The following is a 25,578-nucleotide window of genomic DNA, read 5'->3' on the forward strand; positions in this document are numbered from 1 at the left end:
CAAAATACTGTGCCGAGTGCTTTTTTTAAAAACTTATCTGACCAGTTTTAAATTACTTTGTATGCTTACATTATGATAAAATGGTCAACAGATTCACATAACCTAGCTAAGTTAAAGCTAGCTGTTTACCGATTGAATACATGGAGACTGGATGAAAAGAGAGTCAAATAGTCTCATCAGGATCGGAGGCTAAACTGCTGCCAAAATCCTGAGAACAAATTAAAGTGCGTTAGCTGGCCAAATTATTTCATTAGCTAATGTGTGCTGTGATCTTAACGATTGATTTTAGCTACTGTGTAATGCTAACATTTCATCTCCAAAATGTTGGTCAGGGAATGACATCTTCTGACTAATTCCATACTATTAACCACACAAAACAGTTCTCTATACATTTCACCTTTCAACCTCTAGTTTATGTTTTAGATTTGCTGCATGCAAACAGTATATATATATATCTTCATAATCAGATTTTCCTATACAATAGTTTAAAACACCTCATCAACGCTGCTGGTTGCTGGCTTTTCTATATCAGTCGCTGGTTACTGATTCAAGTGAAAACAGATGTTAAAAGGAAAAAGTACAGGCAGTAATTTATTAATTTTTGTTCACAATTGCAGTTATTTACACATTTGAAAGTGTTTTTCAAAGACGCAGAGGACAGCTAAGTGTAATGACTTGGCTACATTAAGAGTTGTTTGTAAAAGAGGTGTTGTAATCATGTTTCCCTTCAAGTAGATGAAAGAACAAATTCCCAGTTACCCATCTCCATCACAAGCTTTAATCCTCTCATTACGAGCCTAATGCATCCATTTATGTCCTCATTTCAGGTGTGCACTACCGAAAGTCCTGTGCCTCATCTGGAGCTTGTCTTATCGCCTCTTCTGGTTACCAGCAGTTCTGCACCGGGAAGCTCAACTCGGTCTGCATCAGCTGCTGTAACACACCGCTGTGTAACGGACCACGCCAGAAGAAGCGAACCCAGCCATCTGCTGCCATCACTCTTAACACGGCAAGGCTTCCTGTGCTTTCCTTCAACATCATCATCCTACTTTTCTCTTTCCTGTGCTGACACAACTTCCCTAAGATGTGCGTTGAAACAAACTGAAACTGCACACGCTCTGCCATACATGCTTTGAAATGTATACAAGAGAAGGCTTTTTACAGCATTTGTTCTTGAGTCCTGGCTTTCTGTTGCAACAAAAACGACACAATAGTGGACAAAGTTATTGCCATGTATCATGCCGTGAATATGGGTAAGATGTGGTGGATAAAACGGCTTCCAGCAGAGGGTTCATGAACGTCTGCAAGGTGGAAAAAGGCAAACAGCAAAAATAGCATGTGTAATTTCCAGAATAAATCTCTTATTTCTGCTCTATGAATAGGAAAAAACAAGTTTTGCAGTGTATTCACCAACTGAAACAAAACATGTATGACATCTCCCAAATGAACATGACTTATTTAACCTCTTGGCATCTACCATGTTGTTAACAAACCACTTAGAGGTGCAATTAGAATTGGGTTGGAGAAGAGGCTGTTACCTTTAAAATCAGTTCTTTATATGTGGTTTTTGCCTTTATGTTCTGTTAATTTGGTATAATTTGAACTGAACAGGTTCTGATTCCACATAAAGTTCACTAGTGACCTTTTGGCATTGAGAGGCTATTGGAAAATTAAATGATAAACAAACATAAAGTAATAGAAAAACATTTTTTTAATTTTAACAACCATTTCAGCCTCTTAGCAGGTGTTTTACAGTGTTTGGCCAAACAGAAATTTAATAAACACCTTTGAAGAAGGCACAAATTTGCCGTGGCATCGTTTCAATTAACATTTATTTCCTTCCAGATTTTCATTAATCATTTTGCCAAGATCTTGTATTGATGATTTGTATTGATGATGTTTGTTGTTGGGGTTTTTTAACACATTGGACAATACTTAGCTTATTTGACGGTTATACTTAGCATTTGACCCTTTTGAAACTGAGTAACATTATTTCCACAACCACTGGATCTCTCCCCAGATGAGGTTGGTTAAGAAAACAGAAGCTACTGGCTCCAGTTAGGGTTGTAACTGTAACAGTTGCTGTACTAATTTTCCTATCCTATTTGCTTAGTCAAATCCGGGTGGTGGCTTTTTGTTGGCCAGGTAAAATAAGACCATTATGCAGTAAGTATGTAGTAATAAGGGTTGCCGAACTTGTGACTGACCAGAACAAAAAGAATAAGACTTCAAAGAGCTGGAGAGGTCATATAAATCTTCTCAACACAGCAAGCCTTAACTCCGCTTAAACGTCTAAGGTTCGCTGTACCTGAAATTTGTTGCCATGTTGAGTTTATTTTAAAGAATGAGATGAGCAGTCACTATGTGGGAAACATCAATGTGCAAACTAATAATACAATAATACAATCTGCAAATATTTACTTTAAATTTAAGCAGAAAAAATGTAATTACTTGATTTAAATTTACTTTATAAATTTAAATACTGCACAGCTATGATGAAGCTCAGGGTTCCACCCGGGGATGGCTGCTCTTTAACAAATGGTTTAAACTTTAAAACTGTGACTGTTTTTGACCACCGTGTGACGTATACAGAGTGATTAATGCTGTTTTTGTGTTGGTAATAATGAATTAGTTTTCAATAATGAATGAGGTTATTTAAATGTGCGCACCCCTCTCTTTTTGGGGATGCTCGTATGAATCCTGCTGCTTGGGGTCAGTGGTTTTCAGACCTGTTCTGGCATGCCCCATATCCCACAAATTTTTACAACCCTCAACATTTTTATCTGAATAAGTATATTATGTAAATAAAGATAAACATAGCATTAGCATACTCTTAATTCCAATTAGTTTCATTTTGTATTTTCCCCTGGTTCGACGTCCCACAGTTTGAGAACCACTGCTTTAGGCAAAGGTGCAAATATGTGATACCTTTTAAAGACTTCTCAAATAACTGCAAGCAACAAACACAACTTCAGCTCCTCAGGATTCTCAGCAGTAATGTCCTGACCGAATACTCCTGATGTTGTCTGGAGTTCATGTATGAAAACCTCTTAGCTAGTTCAGGCCTCTAAATGAAACAAAGTAAAAAAAAAAAAAAAAGAGACACAAAGATGGATGCAGCCACTGTGACGTGACCAATTGGACTGCGTATGACCCAGTGTATATTTCTTTTTGGCTTTAATTTTACTGTAACTTACAAATGAAAATCATTTTGTATTCAGTATGACTTAAAAGTAGCCACTGACGCCATACTGTCATCAGGAAATCGTTTTCTTTACTGAGGTCATAGATCAGAGGCCAGAAACCTGTGGCTGTTTTGCCCATGTCCAGTGCCTCCCTCTGGGTTTGATAAAAAAATAATCTGTATATGGAAATAAATATAATAAATACAATTTGATTGCTTTCGCTACCAACAAATCTTTTTACTTAAAACAAATTCGATTTTCCTTCACTTCACAAATGTTCTCTTTAGTGGTTAATAAAAAAAAATAAGTAACTAACTAAATTTTTATTATCCTAGTTCTATAATGTTATAAATTCAACATGAATGTGGCATTATTGTTATGAAAATGCAAAGTTAAAAAACCAAATAGTCATACAAAGTAACTGCAGACTAGTTTTAATTATTTATACCTATTCATAATGTTGATATGCTCGTTTATGGCTCAGCTCCCTTTTGATAATAAATGTTGCAGACCCCTGTCATAGATCAGGGGAACAGAGGGCCATTTTTTCATACACTTCAATACAGCGTGACTTCTTTTTCCAGTCAGCCATTAAAAATAATGCCGCTTTGAGGCATGTTCTGCCCTTTTCGGACCTAATTAGTCTATCCTGAAACCTCAAATTTCTCATTGAAATTTGCATTTTTGTGCCATTGCCTCCCCTCTGTGTCTGCCTCGCTGCCTAACAATATCAGAAACAGTTGTGTTTGTTTCAGGAAGGGACCACTTCACCCAATTTGTTTATGTAGTTCTCACTGTTTCAGCCACGCCTCTGTGTTTTGTGCTCTGTAATGTTTACAGGAAAATGTTGGCACTAAAATGTGGAAAAATTGTGAGTGACTGTTCAGAGGGTGCAGTGTGTTTATCACTATAAATAAAAAGCTGTTTTTGTTGGTAATTATCTTACTGTCACAGTGATTTGGAAAAAAGGAGGACAGCACCAGCTCAGCTTTCTAGGCTGCTCCAAAAAAATATCTTCTTCAAATCTAATCCAGTTGACTGTGAGATGCAGTTAAAAGCCTGTTAAACAATAAAAAAAAATAATTAAATACACGCCGCACTGACTCTACTCACTGACTTTACTGAAATGTTGTCAACTGTGTACATACAGGGATCCACAGACAGAAACATATACTTTAAGTTAATCAATGTTTTTGTTATAGTGCATATAAAATCATCACAGAGGTATTAGAGCTGAGATGAGGCTGTTCTCCTTGGGATAAAGTCAGACATGGCTGGACATTCATCTCAGGAGTCGGGCAGGTAGCTGCATAGATAAATTTAGAAAAGAAGTTTTAGGATACACACAAGCCAAATTCAGAAATGTCCTTGATAAAATAGCCATTTAGACTGTAATGGAGCAGTACGATGACTGATGCGTGCACGAGAACAGACAAGAATACAGATCAAGGAAGGCTTACACATCAGCATGCATACCTCTGCAGACGCCTGGGTGAAGCATGTGATGGTGGCAGGTAACCCAGATGGTACACATAAAGCAGAATGATGTTATAGTTTGTTAAATGGAAATATTCAGTTTCTTTTGCATATTTGAGACACGCAAATGATAAGAATTTAACTGTATTTATGTTCTTCTGTAGTGAGCTGAATCGAACCTTTAAGTGAAAAGGCTGTATATGTCAATGAACATTTCTGAATTCATTTCACCTGCTTTGGTGCAAATCAAAGTGACAACAGGTGCACTCGAGAGGCAACGAGATGACCCCAGAAAAGGAGCAACACCTGCAAAATTGCTCCTGTGGGTTCTTCTCCAGCCCTGAGACAGAGACTTAATGCCCAAAGTAATGAGGAAATCAATCCAATTGACAGACGTGAGTTGGGTAGTATAATTTATTTAACTGAGTAATAGCACTGGAACATTTGTGTTTTTGACACTGAAAAAGGAAACAGTATTGGGATGATGTTCTTGTTTAAAAGACAGTTTTAAGATGCTAAAAGTACCGTGTAAAGGTTTCTTAGTTCAGTTAGGAACACTTTAGTCTAAAGTCACGTTCATTTATTTGTCACAATGAATTTAATTGTTCGAGTTCAAAGATTAGTTGCATAGTTACATTTATTCCAACATAAAAATGTATCTAAGATATGTACATACCTACACATTACAGAGTAAACAAATGAAATAATTAGGAGCCAGATTTAATCCTGAGTCAGCACAATTAAAGTTTCACAGTTTCTCATGTTTATGGCACAAAAACCAAAAGATTTCCCAACTTAACTCAGATTGTGAACTCCCTCTCTGTAATCGAGCTGGGTCGTGAACTCAGTTACTGCATTTTGCCAAATTACTCCAGGTCTAAACTGACTCCCCCGTGATGTTAGGTGTTTTAAGATGTTTAAGTTTAAACTGAATGTGTTAGTCTACTGTTAGAGTTCACCATTAAATATAAATGTAGAAACAAGTCACACAAATGTTCTGATTCAACACTGCTGCAGAATTCACCTCTAAATGCTTTATATTTAATTCAGCTGCTGATCCTTCACTCATCTTAAACATCGATTGACTAATTAACTTACACCTTTGGTATAAAAACTATGGACGGAACCACAGGGCACTTCACCCTTTGGTTTGTAAAATCCTTTTATCCTCTTTTCTGACGCTAATAATGATTATTATTTATTATTTATAAAATGCACTTAATGTTTCACTCAGTATGACCAAAAACCAGGTCATAAAGTCAACAAAATATTATAGTCGCCCCCTGCTGGCCATTGAAAAGAATGCAGGTTTTTGTGTCGACTTTGCTTTTCAGGCTTCAAAGCTGGGCCCATCAAGCGTTACACGAAGGTCCAGCTATTCCAGATTAGCCAGAGACTGTGAGGTGTTGGCAAGTTAATATTAACTCCATTAGAACCCCAACATGATTGCATCAAAACACTTTTTCTAAGTTACTAATTGTAACCACTAGATTTCTATTTTTAATTTTTATTCTAGATTCCAACTTTGACTACTCCCTGATTTGGGACCTCCCGCCCTTCTTGAACATAAAAGGAAAGCCTGACATGGATACAGCAGCATTAAGAGCCAGATGCGACATCAATTGAACCATACAAGGGATTAAAAAGCAGAGCTAGGCTTGTTGTGGTTTGCAAAGCAGCTTGCAGCTACTGTGCTAAAGCTAAATACCCTAAATACTATTTCAGATTAATAGTCGGATGTGACCTTGCGCTGCCATCATGGCCTGCCATAGCTAATCAATGTTAAAATCCATTGCTATTTTACTGCATTTTCTCTTCTTGAAGGTTGGTAATCATAATGTGACTTTCAGTTTCATCTGTGGGCCAAAATATTAATAAAAAATCCCCTCTCTGGAATGGAAAACACAGATTAGTCCTTAAACCCTCCAGTCTGTACCTTTAATTTTAACTGAAGCTCTGGGGCATTTAAGATTCTATATTATATTTTAACATTATCACTTTTGGTAAATGTCCTTTCGAGACACCCTGTGCTATGTTTTTTGTGTACACAATAAACACAGCACAGGGTGTCTGCTCCCTGAATACTTGTTACTGCATCCATGGATAAAGCAGTTTCTCCCATTGACTCGCACAACAGGCTATATTTCCGACTCTGATGGTACATTTCTATTCTTGAGCTCCAAGATTTGCTCTTCAGTCCCTATGATGGACGTCTGAGTATCCGTGCCCAGTCCCGAGTCATCTTGCGACTGAAATGTCGTAAAGGATGAAGGTGTTTCCTCTTTGGCGACGGTGGTGCGACTCGACCTATTTCGACGCAGTGACTTCAGCAGCAGGGGGCGTTGAAGGGATTGCTTGGGGGCAGCCCTGAACTGCACGGTGGACTGATTTTTATGCACGATGGTAAGGTGACACCGCAGAACCTGCATGAATACGTCCCTGAACTGCCGCGAGGAGAGGTTGTAGAGGAAAGGGTTGAGGACAGAGCTGAGGTAGAAGAAGGTGTCGGCCACGGGGTGGAGGATGACGTAGCTCCGGAAGTAGGTAATGGTCCAGTTGGACTTGGGCATAGCGGCCATCATAAGACGGCGAATCTGGTTGGGAAGCCAGCATACCATCAAAGATCCAACAATGAGAACTAAAGAAAAATACAAAAAGAATAAATATGAGAGATGTGATGACTTTTTTAAAACTCTCTTGTGTCTTTCAATATCATATAATAATTTTAAAAAGACAGGAAACAAGACAACATGTAATATGCTACATGAAACACCACCTTTATTCTTTAAACAGCTATGTTCTTGATATTTTGACTTTATTCATAACAGTTTTTCACCTTTATTCCCAAAAAAGTATTTCAACTTTACCCTTGAAATTAGGGCTGGGCCATGTAATATCGGTATAATGTAGATAATGATAAGAAAATGAAATATCGCGATAGAATATGGGGGGAAAGCGCATGCGCAGCGCCTTTGTTTTCATACGCACATGGTGGAAAAAGCATGGCGGCGACGGAGAATGAGAAGGGCAAAAGTGGATCGTTGAATGAAATGGATGAACCAGAATTGGTTTGTAAAAATGCTGCAGCTTCAGTGGTGTGGAACTGGTTTAGCTTTCGTCCGTCAGATGCACAACAAAGCACTATTTTTGGTAGCGCATGCTAGCGGGCCATCGTTATTACCGTGTTGTTTGGAAAATACGGCACACTTAAAATCAATCCTTTGATTTTTCTGAAAATCGACAGTGTCCCTTATAATCCCGTGTGCCTTATGTATAAATTCTGGTTGTGTTTACTCACCTCGACATGATTTTATGTCGTACACGGCGCTTGAAAAACTGTCAAATGTTTTAGTACGACTTTGCTAAGCTACAAAGCCGCACCGCTTGATGGATTGTTGGAGAGTTACGGCTATCGTAGGCAGGAGCCTCGCGGAGTGATACGTACTGTGCTTCAACATAATGTTACCATATTGTGTGTGTATAACCTCTTTTTAAGTTTTGTGGATATTATACATGGTTATGCTGAGGATATGTCGGCCAGTTTCCACTGGAAATGCCTTTTGGTTAAACTGTCAGCAAGGAATTTGCATTTGCACTGTTAAATTTTTATATAGCTTTAATGCACATTAAAAAAACACAGCTGCTTGTTTAAGTGAAAATACATTGATGTTTGTTTGGGTTTTTTTTTTTTTTTTTTTTTTTTGCACTAATAAAGTTGTGGAGTTGTAAAGTATTTTGTCTAGTGTCAATTATATCGTCAGTTATATCGTTATCACAAATTTTCAAATGTATATCATGATAAATATTTTTGGTCATATTGCCCTGCTCTACTTGAAATGCAATCCCAATTCCAAAAGAGCTGGGACATGGTAAATAATAAATTCATACTTTATTCACAGCATAACACCAATCGAAACTGAGAAAATTTAGCTGATATTTTATCTATGCATTGCAGTTACATTAATAATTAAAAATGAATTTTACATATTAGTGCATTTGTGTCAATTTATTTTAGAGGACAACTTTAATTATTAGTTATGTAGAATGGTTAAACAATTTATTTTTATATATTTATTTAACTTTAGAAATCTGTCAAAAAAATTGCTTGACACTACAAATTATATTATTTATTACGCAAACTTTTTTTACAGCAAATACAGTAAACTTAAATATTTCATATTATATTATATATAATAAAAAATGAGCAAACCAAAAAAAACAAAACAACTGATTCCAGTTTTGACTTTTTCTCCCGCTACACCAGCGCTGATGTGGAGGTCTGACCGGTGACACCTATTGTTCAGGATGATGACAAACAGTCGCAAATTTGTTCACCAACCTTGTCGGTAGTAAAATATTATCTGAACCAGTGTTAGTTTGTCTTTATCTTGCGAGCTGGTTGTTTACATTAACACAGTATTATTTGACTCCATTTCTAAAGCAAGTGTTAGCTGGCTTTAAGGATGTGAAACTAACATAAGCTTCACATCCTTTGGATCTTAATGGATCGACCTACATTTTCATGCACAAATCAATCCACAGACCTCACGGGAGGTTTCCTGTTTTAAGTTACAATCCATTCACATGTCAGCAATACAATGACATTTAATAAATGTAAAAATATACAGAGAGCACATTAAAGTGAAATATCTGAATACACCACTGCAATTACTCACACTTCATCATTCATGTCTGAGTCATGCCCTGAACTCTCTGAAAGGACAAACACACCCTCGGTCTCTCTTCTGCTGTTTATCCGTCTCCCTGCAGTGTTTTTAATAGGGATTAAGCTGCGACCAAACAGCCTTTCTGCATTCACAAAATTATCTGATGTGAGACAAATGCTTCCTGCTGAGGAGCACAAACATAAACACGTTCATGTATAACACCATGTCCAAAGACGCTGTGTGGGAGAATCATCCATCCTGATATTATTAAGAGATGAAAAGAGAGAATAAAAAACCAGAAAAATCAGTCTCTGTGTTTCTCACATGCAGACTAAGTGCACTCATTAGTGTTTGTTTAAAAAGGTTCAGGTTCAGTTTAATGCTAATCTCAAGTGTCAGTGAGCTTTGATCCCTTGCAGCCTGTCTTAAGGTTTGCCAGAGATGTTAGAGACTTTATAAAGAGATGTCAATAGTTCAAAATAAAGACATCAAGGGCATTGCCTCAGAAAACCTGACAGAAATTTGGGAATTCTGGCAGCCTGAAATGCATTTTAATGGGCTTTTTGGGCTGAAGTTCCTCTGTTTTATATCCCATCTTATCGTAGACTAAAAACATGAGCGCCTGAAGCATGCGTCTTGTTTAAAAGTTGCATTAACTTATCTGTCACATTTACAAGCCAAAAAAGTCAAACTGAATATATGTTGTTTTATAGCCTAGCCTCAATGTATGGCAATGTCAGTCAGTCTTACAGACGCCAAGGTTTAATGGACCAAATCGACAAACTAAAAGTAGTCTGAAAAGACATTTTACTTCACTAAAACTTTACTTTTTTTAAACAACAGTAACTAAAATTGCATTTTGAACTCAGAAAAGTACATTTTAATTTCAAAATGACCAAATTGGTTATTGCAACCAGCTTAGGGAGGCCCCGATGGGTGGGTCAGCCCCTTTCAAATCATAATGTTTATGTTTTAACATCTATAATGAACTTCTGAAAAACATGCCCATATTTTAATAATTAACACAATTAACAGAACAAAATAATCAACACAAACTGGAAATGTTTACGTTGCATTTTTCGGTTGGGGCACACACTTCAGTTTCACTACAGCGCAGAGAACAGCTGGACAGAGTTTGTTACTTCCATTCAAACTATGACCGCAGTAATATGCTAGCGACCAAAGCTAGGGGAATGCATATTTTCCCTAGTGACGGGTGCTGACCAGGGGATCATTTAGCCGTCAACCTCTCACAGCAGCTCCAGGAGTAGTCAGCTGGTCATTGACTAGTTTTGAGGCCATGACCACCATGTTTATCAGGTCGTAAAGCAGTGATCGTCTGTCAAGAACATGGGTGCATGCTAACACTGAAGTACCTATAACTGATGCTCTGCGAGGCTCATTTGTAGACATAAAATGTCCACATATATATTTACCTTCAACCTGGTATGAAACTTTACCTTCTTTGGATGTGTTTCTCTTTGTAACAGCTGTAAGAAGGACAGAGTTTTTAAAAATAACTGACAGGGAGCTGTGGTCAGATCCCTGCTAAGCTGGATGACTGAACTGAACTTTTCGGTTGTGTCTGCTGTTGGCGATTTTATCCTGTGTTTTAAAAAATGCAGCTTGCAAATCAAATATATCCAAATATGGTCACGTCTACCTTCTACAAAAACATTAAGGCTTCAAAATACAGAATCCAGATGTCCGCCTTTAATAAACAGTTTGCTGTCTGTTTTTTCTGTCCCCATCAGATGCATGCGCCTTATTTTCCAGACACAGACACTAATTTTTCATGACGCCCTGCAGCTTCATGTCGGGTCTCGCCATGTACAAACACAGCTTCGCTGCAGGACCTGAGGCTGGTCCACCTGCCTGCTGATGTGACTTGGAGTTTGCTCTCTGTTAGGAAGGATCAATCCCAGAGCCACGCATGCTGTTGCCTAGCAGGGTCACTGGCCTCATAAAAAACAGATTTGTTTGTGGGCAGGCTTTTAAACAACGCAAACAAGAGGTGATGAAGAAATGTGAGTGGAAAGCAGCACTCTGCATCATGTTCTTCGTCAGCCAAACACTTTGTGGTCTGCAGGGATTCCTCTCAGAACAATCATCAAGTTTGAAGAAAACAAGCTACAGACAGCATCAGCCCCCAAGTTAAATTCTTTTAATGCTTTAAGATAAAAGGAGGCAAAAGAGAGAAAACACTCACATGTATGGTATTGTTCATACCATTCATTGTTCATTGGACAGCTGTACCGTGACCAGTCTGAATCAATACCAAGAGATGTCACCGGTAATAACTCTAGTTCTGATCACTTTCAAAGAGGAATTCAAATCAAGGTTTGTGAAGACAGTAAAGACAGAGGGTTCATCTGAGTGAAAGTACAAAGAGGAAGAAAGTGAGATGAAGACAAGTCACAAGAAAGGAACACTGCTGGAATACAAAAATACATGAGCAGGCAGAGGTGACGGACACAGATAAAAACAACTTTAGAGATTCATGTTGCTCTGAGTCATTTCTCCTTGACACTTTGGTAGATAATTAGACCCTATCAGGTAATTTAAAGTGTCTTTTTATTAAAAATATCTGGAAATATATTCTCTTTATGACCTTCTCCAGATTCCAGAAACAATTTGGTCAGCTGGCCAAAGCAATTTATTTAATAAGTGACAACACTGTCATCTTCACCTTCAGAGCGCACTGAGAAAAAGGTTTGCAGTCAAGTGTGAAGGGAGGCAGAAAGAGAATTCAAGACTGATTTTATGGTATTATGTTAAAAAATGGTGGATTAATCTAGTTGAAGCTGGACCTTGAGAACCGAAGGAGCATCCAATCGATTGATGGGTTGATGAGGTCATAACAGTAACTGCAGGTGTTGTACTAGAAAGCTGAAGTCAAAAGTGAGGGTTTACCAATGATCTATGTTTCAACTCTCAGTCCCTGAGGGTTTGGCTCTGGGATTTCTGGATTTGATCCCTAGTTTTTTTCCGCAGATTTACTCTCTGAATTTGGTCCCTGTGATTTCTGGGTTTAGTCTTTGGTTTTGAGCCACATGTTTGGTCCCTGCAGTCCATAGGCTTGGTCTCTAAGGTTGGTCCCTGTGGTCTCTGGGTTTGATCCCAGCGTGTGATCTCTGGTTTTGACTTTTTATTGAGTTCAAGTCCAGAAACAAACCAAAGTTCTTGCTAAATCCAGCTAGACCATCAATAGGAACACTAGCAATAAGCAGATCACCAGAAGATTAAAATGAATGGCAAAAGCACAAGAAAGGAAATACTTTCAGGTTGAATATTTTTCGAAGATGATTTTCAAATGTCAGTGAACAAAAAAGGAGAGTTATAATTGATGACAGTCTACTGCAAAAAATGAAGTCATGTGTGCTGCAAATCTCCAGATCCTCCTAGTGTGGGAGGATGATGCATTTTTGAGCTCTAGCATTTCAAAAGTCTGCAGAGGGGAGGAACTGTCATTAAAGGCTGAAGATCTCATCTAATGTTGAATCCTGACATATTTTTATTTTTAGATATTAAAACAACTTTCTAATGGAAAACTGAAAAACTCATATTTGCAGCACCCACCTCCCTGTGTTGTCTCAAAAAGAACAACAAAAAGAACGACATCTAACTAACTGTAGGCAGCACAGAGAAGATCAGAGATGCCACTGTGTACTTTCACAATGAAACAGTTGAATAAACAACAATTCTCCAATTAAGTTTCATTTATTTAGCTTCTCCTATTTCTTCTTTTGCTGGAAGACAGTGTGATTTCACAGCGTTGACAAAGAATTTAACTTGACTTTGACAGATACGGTTAAAGACAGCAGTTATCTGATGCTTAAAAAGTCCACGGCTGTATGTCAGGTCTCAGACTAGAACTAGAGATGAAACAAGGATCCAGGCTTATTGTAAAGCAGGGAGTCCTGTCTATCAGCAGTCATGGATTTTTACATTTTTCAGCACTTTGTGTTATTTTTCTGTTCAGTGTGAGACCCCTTCCTTTTAAAAGTCAGTCTGAAACTCAGAGGACAAATGTTGCCCATCCCAGCCATAAACTGATAATTTCCACCAATCTGATATTTGTTTTGGATAAAAAATGCAATTTTATTCAGGACTAACGGTTAAAGCACATAAAACCATACACATTTATAAATCTAAGCAGCTGGATGTGGATGCACTCCAAGTGTGTTCATGTTGGAGACTTGCAGTGACTTGCTCTCCTGCCAGGAACTGCCCGGGGCCACGAACCCTGTGGGGCTCCCAAAGCCTCAGGTTCAAATCTTCAGGATTGTCAGTCTGGCTTCTAATTGCTTGTTTCTTTTGGCACTTTATAACCAAACCTAGCAGAAGTTTGGGGCTTTTTTTGACTGAATATTACCAATACTGTTGAGGATTGACTATTTCAGCTCTAACTGGAATAAGTGCACACATTTCTCATAATATGCATCCCCAGTGGGTCCTTCCAGTCCTGCTCCACTAACAGTGGGACATCATAGCTTTAAAAAAAATGCCACTTTCCTACACTTAAATTGATGAAGACCTGCCATCCTTTATCCCACCAGCCTTATAAATGATCCTTACTGTTCAAATGAAGGCACTATAGATATCACACACTCCACTGATTCAATTTCAGTAAAACCTGGAGGGATGGTGCATCGAGGCAAATTTTTTTTGTACTTTAAAACCTGCAAAGTTCATATTTCCAATATGTTGCATTAAAAATGTAACGATGCAGCAGGTTACGGATTGGATGCATCATCGAATCCTGGCAGCAGATCATGAAGTGGCGTATCTCTCTTTCTTTAAAGGTGTTTTTTTTCCCCCGTAGATCTACCTATCACATCGGCTCGCTGATCACAGCCGAGACGTTCACCTGGCAATATGCCCCTGAGTCAGCACAGATCAGTAATGCCCCTGCAGAGGAGTTAGGATGCAGCTGAACATGTGATTGCATGAGCCTTCCTTCATGTCATTGAAAAATCTTTATTGTTTTAATGTCACTCTCTTCACGCTGAATGCACCTTCCTCAAAAACTCCAATCTCAGCTGATGCCCTCATCAGTGATGTTCCCAAACTTGTTGACATTAAATTCCCACACACACTCTCACTGTCTCTCTGCCAGGCAAAATATAACTGCCTGCTAATTAGCAGGCAATTAAAGGAGATTACTGTAACAATTAATTGTCTGTCTTTTTGTTGTAATTGGAGTGTGTTTGATTGAGCTTCCCAGTTCCTCTGTGCAGCTCACAGCAGGAGAAAAGGGGGCGAGCCGAGTCTCTGCCTGGCATAAGTATGATTTACACTTTTAATAAGGGCTATAAAAAAAAAAGAGAGAGAAAGAAATCAGACCGACCGCTGCTTCATTTACATGGAAAATCTTCCCCTTTCAGACCTCGGATGGGTTTTTCTGTGTAGCTCATACAGGAAATACTGTGGTTTACACACTCGCCCAACAAGTGAAAGGTCCATGGGAGGACACATAAATCCCTTTGGGAGTGTGTCATTAAACTAGCCCCATTAAATAAGGTGAATAAGGTGAAGAGAATTAGCTTTTTGGGATTTCCTTACCTGCATGATTGAGCCTGCATCAAGACATGTCGTAAACCTGGATTTTTTTTTAACTGACCAGCAGGGGGCGCCTGTAAAAAGACTCTTGGCTGCATTAGTCTTCAGGAGAATAATTTGTTTATTGATTTATCGGTTCCAGGAGATGGCCGCCCCTCCCTGAGTCTGGTTCTGCAGGAGGTTTCTTCCTGTTAAAAGAGAGTTTTTCCTCCTCGCTGTCACCAAGTGCTTGCTCATACGGAGCCATGATTGTTGGCGTTTTCTCTGTATCATTGTAGGGTCTTAAACTTACAATATAAAGCACCTTGAGTCATCTATAGTTCTGATTTGGCTCTATATAAATACAACTGAACTGAATTGGCTTGAATTTATTGATTTGTTTGTGGCCTTTTTAAAAATATTGCTGATTACTCTTTTATTCAGTAAAACCGGAAAAGTTTTACAAAATTTTACAGTTCATCAGATAACTAAATGAACCCAAATTTACTGATTAGCTACACCAAGAGACTTCATAACAGTACAGACAGCTGCAACCCACAGCTGGAAAATGCAGCTTACCTATCTATCTGCTAATATGGTCACTTCTGGCTTCAAAATCCAATAGGCGACGCCATGCTGTAGCCCGTAACTTTATCAGTAACTCTGTTATCAAACAATTGCCAACAATTCTTGGCAGAAGGTGAGGGAAGACCTGAACAGTAACTCAACCTGAACTGAATAGTAATTAATTTGTTTTTAATAATTAGTTAATTATTAAAAACAAATCTTTTACAATAGTCTCATGGGTGTTATAAATGCTCTTTTAGACTTTAGATGCAATTTCAGAGCGAAACAAACCACAACAACATCCCAGTGAATCAGTGAGAGTATCAGGACTGGGTCACACCTGAGTCCACCTGATAATCAGATGAATATTCAGCATAGGGAGAAACTCTGAAACTCATTTTAAAACTTTTGCAACTGATTTGACTCTTTTAGAAATCCCACAAGCGCCACACTGACTGCATAAACCTGCACACGGATGCTCAGCGAGCCGCTTATAAACACAAAATTTCTCCCATAACTCGTGGGGTGGGGGGACTTTCTCAAATAGAGGGCATCGCCACATCGCAGGCACCCTTCATTTCCATGATTGGAAACAGCTCAAAGACAAGAGCTGAATAATCGAGAGAAGTGAAGTCTTTCACCAGTATTTGTTGATAAACACCTGATTGATGACTGGATCTCACCGGTGGCGACGGTCCTGATTGCTTACTGATTTAAAGCTTATGTCAAATCTATACAATTACCCAACTGAAGAGTGCTAATGAAGGAGAAGATGAGCGTGGAGTGAAATTATTCAGATCTGCTTGATGAGGGTAAAAGTTAACGAATGAGCTTATTCACTTGTTTGATTACGCAGCTGATTTCACTTTCAGGAGCTGTTTGTGGTGTGATATGAACATCATGGAGGAGCTTATATATGACTTATATTTTCATATTGTATATGAAGGAAATGATTTTGACCCAGTGAATTATCAGAAAACAGATCTTTCTTTTCCTCCATGTTTTCTGTCTGTTTCCTCTTTTTCCCTTGCTTTGCCTCCAAATCTTCCCTTTCCTCTGTGTCTTCCTCCTTGGTTTTACTTTCTTTTGCTTCTTATTTTACTTGCTTGACCTCCATGTTTTCCTTCTGTGTTTCTTCTGTGTTTTATTTTGCTTTTCTTCTTTTGTTTCTATTGTTTAGCTCCTTATTATTCCTTGTGTTTCCTCCATATTTTCCATTGTTCTTGCCCGTTTCCTCTTGCTTTTCCTCCCTGATTCCCTTGTTGTTGCTTATTCTTTTTCTTGCTTTTCCCATTTTATCTGTTACGCTTTGTTGATTTTGGATTATTTAGTATTTAGTTTATGGCACTAGTTCCCTTTCCCTTTATTTAAAGGAACTGGTGATAAAAGGAGATTTTTTTAACAAAAAATTTCTAGTATAAAACTTTATATTTAATTAAACAGTCACAATTTTGATCATTTAGTATGATTCAAACATACATCGCATGAAAAACTGCACGTTTAATGACTTCATATTAGAGTGACTTCAATCTAACCACAAACCACTGCTGAAGCAAAAGAAAATGAAACTGCCGTGAGAAAATAATCCTGCAGCTGTCTCATTGATCTGGTTAGATTTCTCCTCAGACGCTCCTGTGGTCCTGTGGATAATAAGCCTAAGCAACCTGTGATGAAGGCAAACACCATCAAAGTCTGCGACGCTGAGAACAAATTTCCCTTGAACCCAGAGACTATCAGACACAAGCACAGTGGATGATTTCCTCCCACAGAGAGAATAAAGAGGGTTTTTGTAGATTGGAAATTTGGGCTTATTAGCTGCATAATAATGAGATTCTGAGATGCCAGATGGGTGAGTTTAACCAGCAGGCCAGCTCAGATAGTGCCAGGTAGATATGAGCCATTAAAAAACATCCTTAATTACAAATATGCAAACATTAGTCAAGGTTTTGTGGACTAAATTGTGTTTCCTTCACAGCAAACATCCTTCTGAGAGGTAGAAGGTTAATTTAAACCAAGAACAGTGATTGCAAATAGTTTTCACAAAAGGTCAATTAAGGCTGTTTCTGCACAGCGCTGAATTCATTAAATGTTATCCATAAAAAGCAGCTCACACTGCAAAGATCTAACGGCAGTTATGAGTCTGTCAGGCACAAACACAACGATCCTTCCTCAATCAGCCACAAGAGGAAAGCCACAAAGAATCAATCTGACGGCTAACAGGAGCTCCTGCGTTATTAAACCACCTGAAACACTGAAATCAGTCACACAGGAGTGTTATTCATAAAGGAGCTAATCACCTCAGAGAACATTTACTCAGCCAGGCACCAGAGAGTCGTGTTTGCCACCCTAATAAAAAAATATGCACATGTCAATATATAAATACAACCGTGTGTGTTAGGGACAAAGAAGGAAAGAACATAAGAATATATGGAAAAGAAAAGGAGGGAAGGAAAAAGAAGACAGGAAGAAAAGGGAAGAAAGAAGCTAGAAGGAATGGATGGAGGAATGAAAGGAAGGGAGGAAAAAGGAAAATGCTGAAAGGAGGTAAGAAGGAAAAGAAAGGGAAAGGGGGAAGAAAATGAAGAAGGAACGGTGGAAAGAAAAAAACAAAGGAGTGAGGAAATATACTAGTGATGAAGGAAAAACAGGAAAGGAAAAACAACGGAAGAAAAAGAAGAAAGAAGGAAAAGAACAGGAAAAAGGAGAGGAAAGTTGGGAAGGAGGTAAAAAAAAGAAAATAAAAAGAAGAAAAAAGTGGGATCAAAGGAGGGAGAAAAAGATGGAAAGAAAAATATAAAGGCAAGGAGTGAGTGAAGTTGGAGACTGAAGGAAAGAGGAAAGGAGGAATGCAAGGAAAGGACAGAAGAAAAGATGAAAGGAAATATTTAAGGAAGAAGAAAAAAGAGGAAGAAAGAAAAAGGAAAGATGGGCAAGAGAACAAAGAAAGAAAGGGAAAGGGGAGATGAAAGAAAGGAAAGAAGGACAGAGGAAGAAAAAAGGAAAGAAGGCACTAAGGAAAGAAAAAGTAGGAAGTAAAGTTTTCATTTTGTCTAATTCAACATTTGGCTGTAATAAACGCTAAAGTTCTGCTAGCCAAACTTCATCTCATTTAATATGCTAACCAATCTACCGAGCCAGCATAAATATGGTCATGCCTGGAAAATAAATAAATAAATAACTAAATAAAAGACTGTAACGGCCAATAAACCACACTGCTTAACGCCCCATTTTTATTAACCAGTCCTTCATATATTTATTTTATAATTACAACTATGAAGAAGGATCCCATAAACATCCATTTTAAATGTTTTTTATATTTACTCTGCTTTTATGTCATCAGCTGATGCCATTAATAGCGAGAGCGAGCATGGAATATGTTTTTCCAGCCCCGTTTTGGTTGCCAGGAAAGTTAAACGCTTGTAAAACAGATGCTGGTGGTGGTTTTGTAATCTCCCAATTAATCATTTCATGGATGCAGATGATGTTCTGCCTGTTAAAACGGCTCCACCACAGCTGTTAGGTCTGAGCTCCCAGCACGATGCTGCCTCTGACATAAGAATTACTGCTGAACAACGTCAAGTTAATCAGACGTGAAGAGAGTTCATAAATGGTTTAGACGGTTCTCAGGTTAAATATCTTGATCTTGGTTGACAATGCCATGAATTAAATGTTAATTATTACACTCTGTATTTTCACTATCAGGTTAACTATCTACAGATTTACAGTATACCTGCACAGCACCGGTAATCAGCATACAGAAAAAGATTTGATGATAATATGTACTAGCATTTATAGCAATACTAATCCTAAATTCTTAATAAATGCTCCCAGATGTTTAAAGGATGTGATCTGATGAAGAATACACAGAACAAACTACACGCGGAATAAATCAAAATCAAGATATAACTTTAGTAGATAAATGGTAACAATTTAAAAGTCCTATGTCACTTCGTTCTGAAGTTATTGCATTCACAAGCTTGGGTGTTCATCTCGCCCCCTCAACTGAGTGACTGCAGCACCACATCAGCCTTTTACGGCTAAGGGGTAAAAATTAACTTGGGAAAAATTGATAACTAAGACTAAAAAAGTTTAACTCATTTGAAGTCATAACGAGTAACAAGTTCTAGACTTGGAGTCAGGACCCAGACCACAGCAGTCAGCTCTATTTAAAAGGTTTATTTTATAGGTGTGAAGAATTTGGAGTTGGTAAGACCTTCAGTTGAGTATTTGTCTGGGAACTTCATGGAAACTGGAATGACTTGAGTATGAAAGCACTTTTTCAATTTCATAAATACCAATAAATCTAGGAGACAACTTTTTGGAGAAGCATTTCAATGGAACATCTTTGCAAGATACCTGGCATGCAGTAAGGAGCTGGGATCCTCAGCCTGTCTACCAGGCACAAGCTTGGACACAAAGAGTTAGGTCGAAGCCTTTACTTGTGACCAGTTTCCAGTTAAGAGTTGATGGCAGGCCAGAATCTTCCAAAGGTAGGGAGTGGGCAGGTAGATGTAAACAATAAGCCTGAGTAAATGAGGTGAGGGAGGACAAGTGCAGTGGCTGCAGCACAGGCATCCACCAGACCCCCTGGACCACGACAAAGTAACGACAGCAAAAATACCGACTAGTATTACAGCTATATCACCAAAACACATGAGAAAGATTACTAAATTAATGGAAGACGCAGTATTTTAATGTGCATAACACAGTTTAATTATGTCGCCTGCAAGTACTGACTAAAAATAAAAAAAGATTTGAACCATGAACCCCAGCTGCACCACCTCAGAGCTGAAGTCGGGGAAAATTCTACGACTGCACTCAAGACCAACTCCGGCAGGAAGTACTACTTCAGCTCAGACACTTGCCCAAATCTGATTACTTTCTTTGAATTCATTTAAAAAAGTGCAGCACTGAGAGTGCTTGTAACACCGAACAGCCAATCACCACTCTCAACACAGTCCTGCATCAATCTCACTGATGCTGGAGAGGATTTCAGACTGCAGCACATGTTGGTTTTACTCTGATTAAATTGAGGTGTCATAACAATACCTTATTGATTGGATGAGCACAATAACAACACTTCGTCTCCGTATCCTCCGTCATCCAAACAACTTGAGAAGATTAGCCAACTTTCAACCTATGCTGCTTTTTGACCATACGTCTATCCAGTTTCTTAACGTCTAATCCAACATAGAGAAAGCAGAAGAGCTCAGGTGACACTTGGCATATCTGACCCTCATTATGCCCCAGGCAGAGGTGAAGAAAACAGCAGGGTTGCATAAGCTAAGCTATCAAGTTCACTCATGTTTACCCTCATGTTTACTCAAGTGGTTCTTCTTATCTCCTTTACCCATCCCAAGGTGGTTGTTACAAATAATTAGACCCGCAGACAATTGCAACGTTTAGTTAAGACTCAGTTAAACTCAAGACATGGTATACTTTATTTTTCCCAGAGATGGGGAAGTTTGAGGTGTCAGCTGGTAAAAATGAGGATAAACACAGCAAACATGTAACAAATAACTAAATGGAATTGTGTGTAGTTCAATCAAGTAAAATACATTATGTATAAAAAATAATTATTTTAATCTAGAAAAGTTTTGCCTGAAATCAAAACGAGCACAACAAAAATAAATAGAAATTTACATAAAAACATACATTTGATGACTATTTTATTATATTTATATTATATTACTATTTTATTTTATTGTATAAGAATACAATATTTCAGTCATGTCTGATGTTTGTTTGTTTGTTTGTTTGTTTGTTTACACATAAAAGAAAGATTGGTATTAATTTAAATCCTCTGAGGTTTATATTTGATAGTAAACCTTTAAATGTAATGCTGCTACTGGATCAGTGCTCTTATAACCCGGTACCATTGATGCCATCTTTGAACTTGACTGTTGATCCCTTGATTAATTATTGTATTACAATACCTTCAGGACTTCCATAAACACACTGAGTCTTGTGTACAGTTTGCCCTCGTGTCTGTTTAATGATTAGATTTTTACCGGCATGATTTATTACACAAGTCCTGCTGGCCATCTGTTACCTGTCCACTGATAAGGTATGGTTGTGGTAATGGTTTCATCCTCATTAACGGTAAAGTGATCTGAACGGGCATTTTTGAATCAATGTCAGAACTTCACCTTTTTATTCTAAAGTCAGGTTCAAATAAAAGTGTTGTGTTTTTGGTCAGGAGAGTTTCTGAGGGAAACGTCACATTATTTAGGATATCCAGTAGCAGTTTTCAGGAGATATAAAGCTGCTAAATTTTATTAACCGGCAACCTGTGGCATGCGGGATGCTCAAAATCATCTTTAAAGCTCATATTTAAAAGTTATCAGTGGAAGCAATCTCCTGTAAAGTCTGGTTATCTTTTGTTATTTTATGTTATCTTATCTTATCTTACCTTAGACATTTCTGTTGTGGTCTAAAATAATGTTCAGTTAAAGATTAAAAGTAACTACAACACTTCAAGTATACATATGTAGGCGAGGGGGTTGTATGAAGAGGATAACAAAATTTGTCAGGTGGGAAAAGTTATCACTTCTTGTGCACCAGTGTGACGAAACATCAACATTGGAACTGAAAAAGGGAAGTCGGGGTAAAAGGCCTAAATGTCCTGTAGAGGCCGGCTTCCACAGACTCACATGTTAAAATATCCAACTTTACAGCAGAAATAAACATTTTTATGGCCTGCTACAAATAACAGCTTTCACCTCTATGGATAGTTTCTCTCTGCAACAAGTGTACAGAGGTTGAAGTCCCCTCAGCTTGGATATCGTTAGGACTTCACCTCTGCTGATTCAAGGTAATGAAGAAGAAAGATAATTCTACTGATCCCAGAGGGAAATATTTGACATAGCTAATCAGCTATTTGTATGAGAATCGAATAGCATGATGGCTGTGGGGGTGAATGATTTTCTGCATCTTTTTGTTTTACAACAAAGAGAGAGAAGTCTTCCAGTATGATTCTAGTTTCATAAAGATGTTAAAAAGAAGGTGATCAGAGTTGTTCAGGAACAGAACACTTGCCATCACAGACTGATGGAACATTGGCAACATTTTATTACAGATGTCAAATTTTCTTAACAAAAACAGTTTGTCTGTTATCTCAATGTAAGTCTAGATATTTATATTTTGTTACTATGTACACAACACAATCTTTCACAGGCCTCTGCAATCATTTTCTTCGTCTTAGGCTACGTTCACACTGCAGGCCTTAATGCTCAATTCTGATTTTTTGATCAAATTTTTTTTGTCTGGTTGTTCACACTACAAATAAAATGTGACAGTAAACGCTGTCTAGTGTTTGTCTAGTGCGAACGGTTCATGGCCCTCAAAGCGGCCCGCGTGCGCAACAGAAGACGTCACACACAACGCGCTCTGTTCAAGGAAGTAAAAATGGCGACTACAGAGCTAGCAGGAGTTGTTGCAGCAGTCTATCAATTTCTGCACAGTCGTAACAGACAGAATTTTGACAAATTAATTAGAGAATGAAGGACTCTGAGAAAAAAGAGAGCCTGTGCTTTAACAATGGCCTGTTTGGAGCAGTGGCTGCTACCTCCGTGCAGAGGTTTGTCTTCTCCGGCGCTGATAATTGGCGTGTCTTGTGTCAGTGACGTAAAAGACGGATTTAATGCGACATGACCGTTCAAACAGCAGTCGCTTTCTAAAACATCAGATATGTATCGGATTCGGTACCACATACGAAAGTGACCCAGATCGGATTTGAAAATATCAGATTTGTGCTGTTCAAACTGTCATACCATGATCGGATACGGGTCGCATAGGGTCAAAAAAGTCGGATATGATGTGGATTTGCCTGCAGTGTGAACTTAGCCTTAGAGGTGTTCAACATGAGGTAGTTTGTGTAATTCCAGTCACTGAAGGCTTTTACAAGAGCCCTATATATTCACATTCCTATCCATTCCTGGTACACGCCACAATGGCATCTATTTCTAGATGTGCCACGACTTAGATTTGTATTTATTTTATTTTTTTACTTTATTTTTATTTATTTTTAGGAACAGGAACATTAACATTTACACAGACACAGCAAGGGGAAAAAAGTAAACAACTAAGTAGAAAATAAAAAAATAAAAACAATGGAAGGGGGGGGGGGTGTCACCCAGGGCTATATGAAGTTACTAAAATGTAGTTTTTCCACTTGGACACACTGTGCATCTTGCTCGTTTGTATATACCCCCACACCCACATCTATGTACATACTCACACACACTTTCAAGTATCTACATTACATACATAATACATATCTATATGTGCTTACATGCATACTCATGGACGTATACACTTTTACACGTGTATGTCTATACAAGTGTCCATTCAGCATCATAAGGAATTAAGACCAGTCGAGCACCAGAAAATCAGGTTAAATGAAAATGGAATGGGAAGGGGATGAATAAGATCCTTTCCCTACATTATTCACAACCCTTTTGCATACTCAAAAACCATTTTGACCAGTATCTTTGAAATTTGTCTTTACAGAGTCTTAGAGAAAAGGTCATCTTTTCCATTTCACAAATATCTTTTACTATGGCTGATCACTCTCCAACCGTTGGTGGGTCCTTGTCTAGCCATCTTCTAGTTATTGCTTTTTTACTTGCTGCCATCAGATTTGTATTTATATTGTATATTTATATCTAATATATACAAATCTGAGTCCTGTCAAAGTAATGAGTAATGTGAAAAGGAATGGAGCCTGGACACTCCCCTGTGGAGCCCCCCTGCTGCTCCTTAATGTCCCAAAAATACAGTTCCCCAAGTCTGTGATCCGGGAAACAAAGACTATGAAGCAAGTAGAGGACAGCATCCTTCTCTCCATGTGTGTTGTTTGTATGCAAACTACAGCAGATCATGTTTGTCTTTGACCTCAAGTCTCACTTGGTGCAGAATCAGGTGTTCCAAGGTTTTCAACATGTGTGCATTTTTCATTAGAGGGCTCCAAGCTAGCACCCCTTCTGAGAGAGACTTAGTCTACTACAAGAAAGCATGGAGCCTGAATCAGAGGCAGGAAGTCCTGAATTATAATTACAGTATTCATGGCCTACAAATAATAAATACATGAACTGCTTTTAGCGTCTGAGACAGGATGTTTCTAATTTTGAAGTGTTGAAGAACCTCTGTCTGTCCAAGATGACTCCAAGAATCATAAGCAGCAGCCCTTTGGAGGGGACATGAAAAATCTAAAAAATAGTCCCGTTTCTTTCAACTCAAGGACTTAGTTCAACTCGACTAAGACTACCATGACCTGGATGACTGACAACCTCAGAGACTAGTGGAGCTTATACAATAAGCTCTACTTATGATGTCAGATTTCAGAAACCTGAGAAATCTCCAGTAACCAGCTTTAAAAGTTGTCACACCCAAAAGCTCTAGCTAACAGACACTTGAGAAAAACACAGTCTTCAGTGGGAAAAAAAGAAACTCAGAGGCAAACCCCACAACAGAGAATCCAACTTAACTCTAGAATCTAAATCACTCATCATCAACTACGCCACCTGCTCCAGGCAGAAGAAGTCCTGACAACATGCCAGGTGACACAGAAACTAGATTCACATAGATTCACATGAATACAGGTGTGCTTTTAATTTTCTTGGCTCGTACTTTGGTGCTTAAATAAAAACATCTCTACATTATCTTTGCACAACGGTAGGAAGACAGCACCATAATTCATTGTGGCTGCAACACAAGAATGATTACAACAAATGGAGAAAATTGAGCAAAAATGGCATGTTGGCTGGTTCATCAGTCAACCTACAGGGCACTTCCTCTCTGCTAATCTCCTGCTTTTTAATTGCTTTGAAACAGTCAGTGTGATAAAGATGCCACGTTTCTTTGAGTTAAAGCTCCTTGAAGCAGTATGTCCCACAGGATATTAAAAAGCTGCTCCAACCCCACCTGCTCACCCCAAGCAACTTCCTACAAAATAGTCTTATCTCAAGAATAAATTTGCAGTGTCACGGGAAAGGGGTTGACTGTTTATTGTCATTAGGTGTAGAGTGGTGGTGAAAAAAATCGAATTTAAACTGAAGTTGGCAAAAAATAAAGATATATATGTGATAAATAGATGAGTGTATTCTAAAAAAGGATGCAGAGGATCGAGTAAACCATCAAGT

General features: G+C 38.3%; 3 protein-coding genes across 3 annotated transcripts in view; 1 reads left to right on the plus strand and 2 right to left on the minus strand.

Annotated features, from left to right (window-relative positions):
• LOC146501004 (ly6/PLAUR domain-containing protein 1-like) overlaps positions 1-8,251 on the plus strand; it is a 28,901-nt gene extending 20,650 nt beyond the window's left edge. Inside the window, exon 3 of the mRNA XM_085136742.1 lies at positions 828-8,251. Coding sequence (XP_084992868.1) covers positions 828-1,069 — 242 coding nt within the window. The 3' untranslated portion in view covers positions 1,070-8,251. The remainder of the gene's footprint in view (positions 1-827) is intronic.
• fkbp7 (FKBP prolyl isomerase 7) overlaps positions 1-25,578 on the minus strand; it is a 194,456-nt gene that overhangs the window by 96,645 nt on the left and 72,233 nt on the right. The window lies entirely within an intron of this gene.
• The window catches only part of gpr39 (G protein-coupled receptor 39), a 39,352-nt gene continuing 20,502 nt past the window's right edge, over positions 6,729-25,578 (minus strand). Inside the window, exon 2 of the mRNA XM_085136724.1 lies at positions 6,729-7,299. Within this exon, the coding sequence (XP_084992850.1) occupies positions 6,800-7,299 (500 nt within the window). The 3' untranslated portion in view covers positions 6,729-6,799. The remainder of the gene's footprint in view (positions 7,300-25,578) is intronic.

This window comes from Neolamprologus multifasciatus, chromosome 16, assembly GCF_963576455.1.
Source record: "Neolamprologus multifasciatus chromosome 16, fNeoMul1.2, whole genome shotgun sequence".
In the NCBI taxonomy this organism is placed as follows: domain Eukaryota; kingdom Metazoa; phylum Chordata; class Actinopteri; order Cichliformes; family Cichlidae; genus Neolamprologus; species Neolamprologus multifasciatus.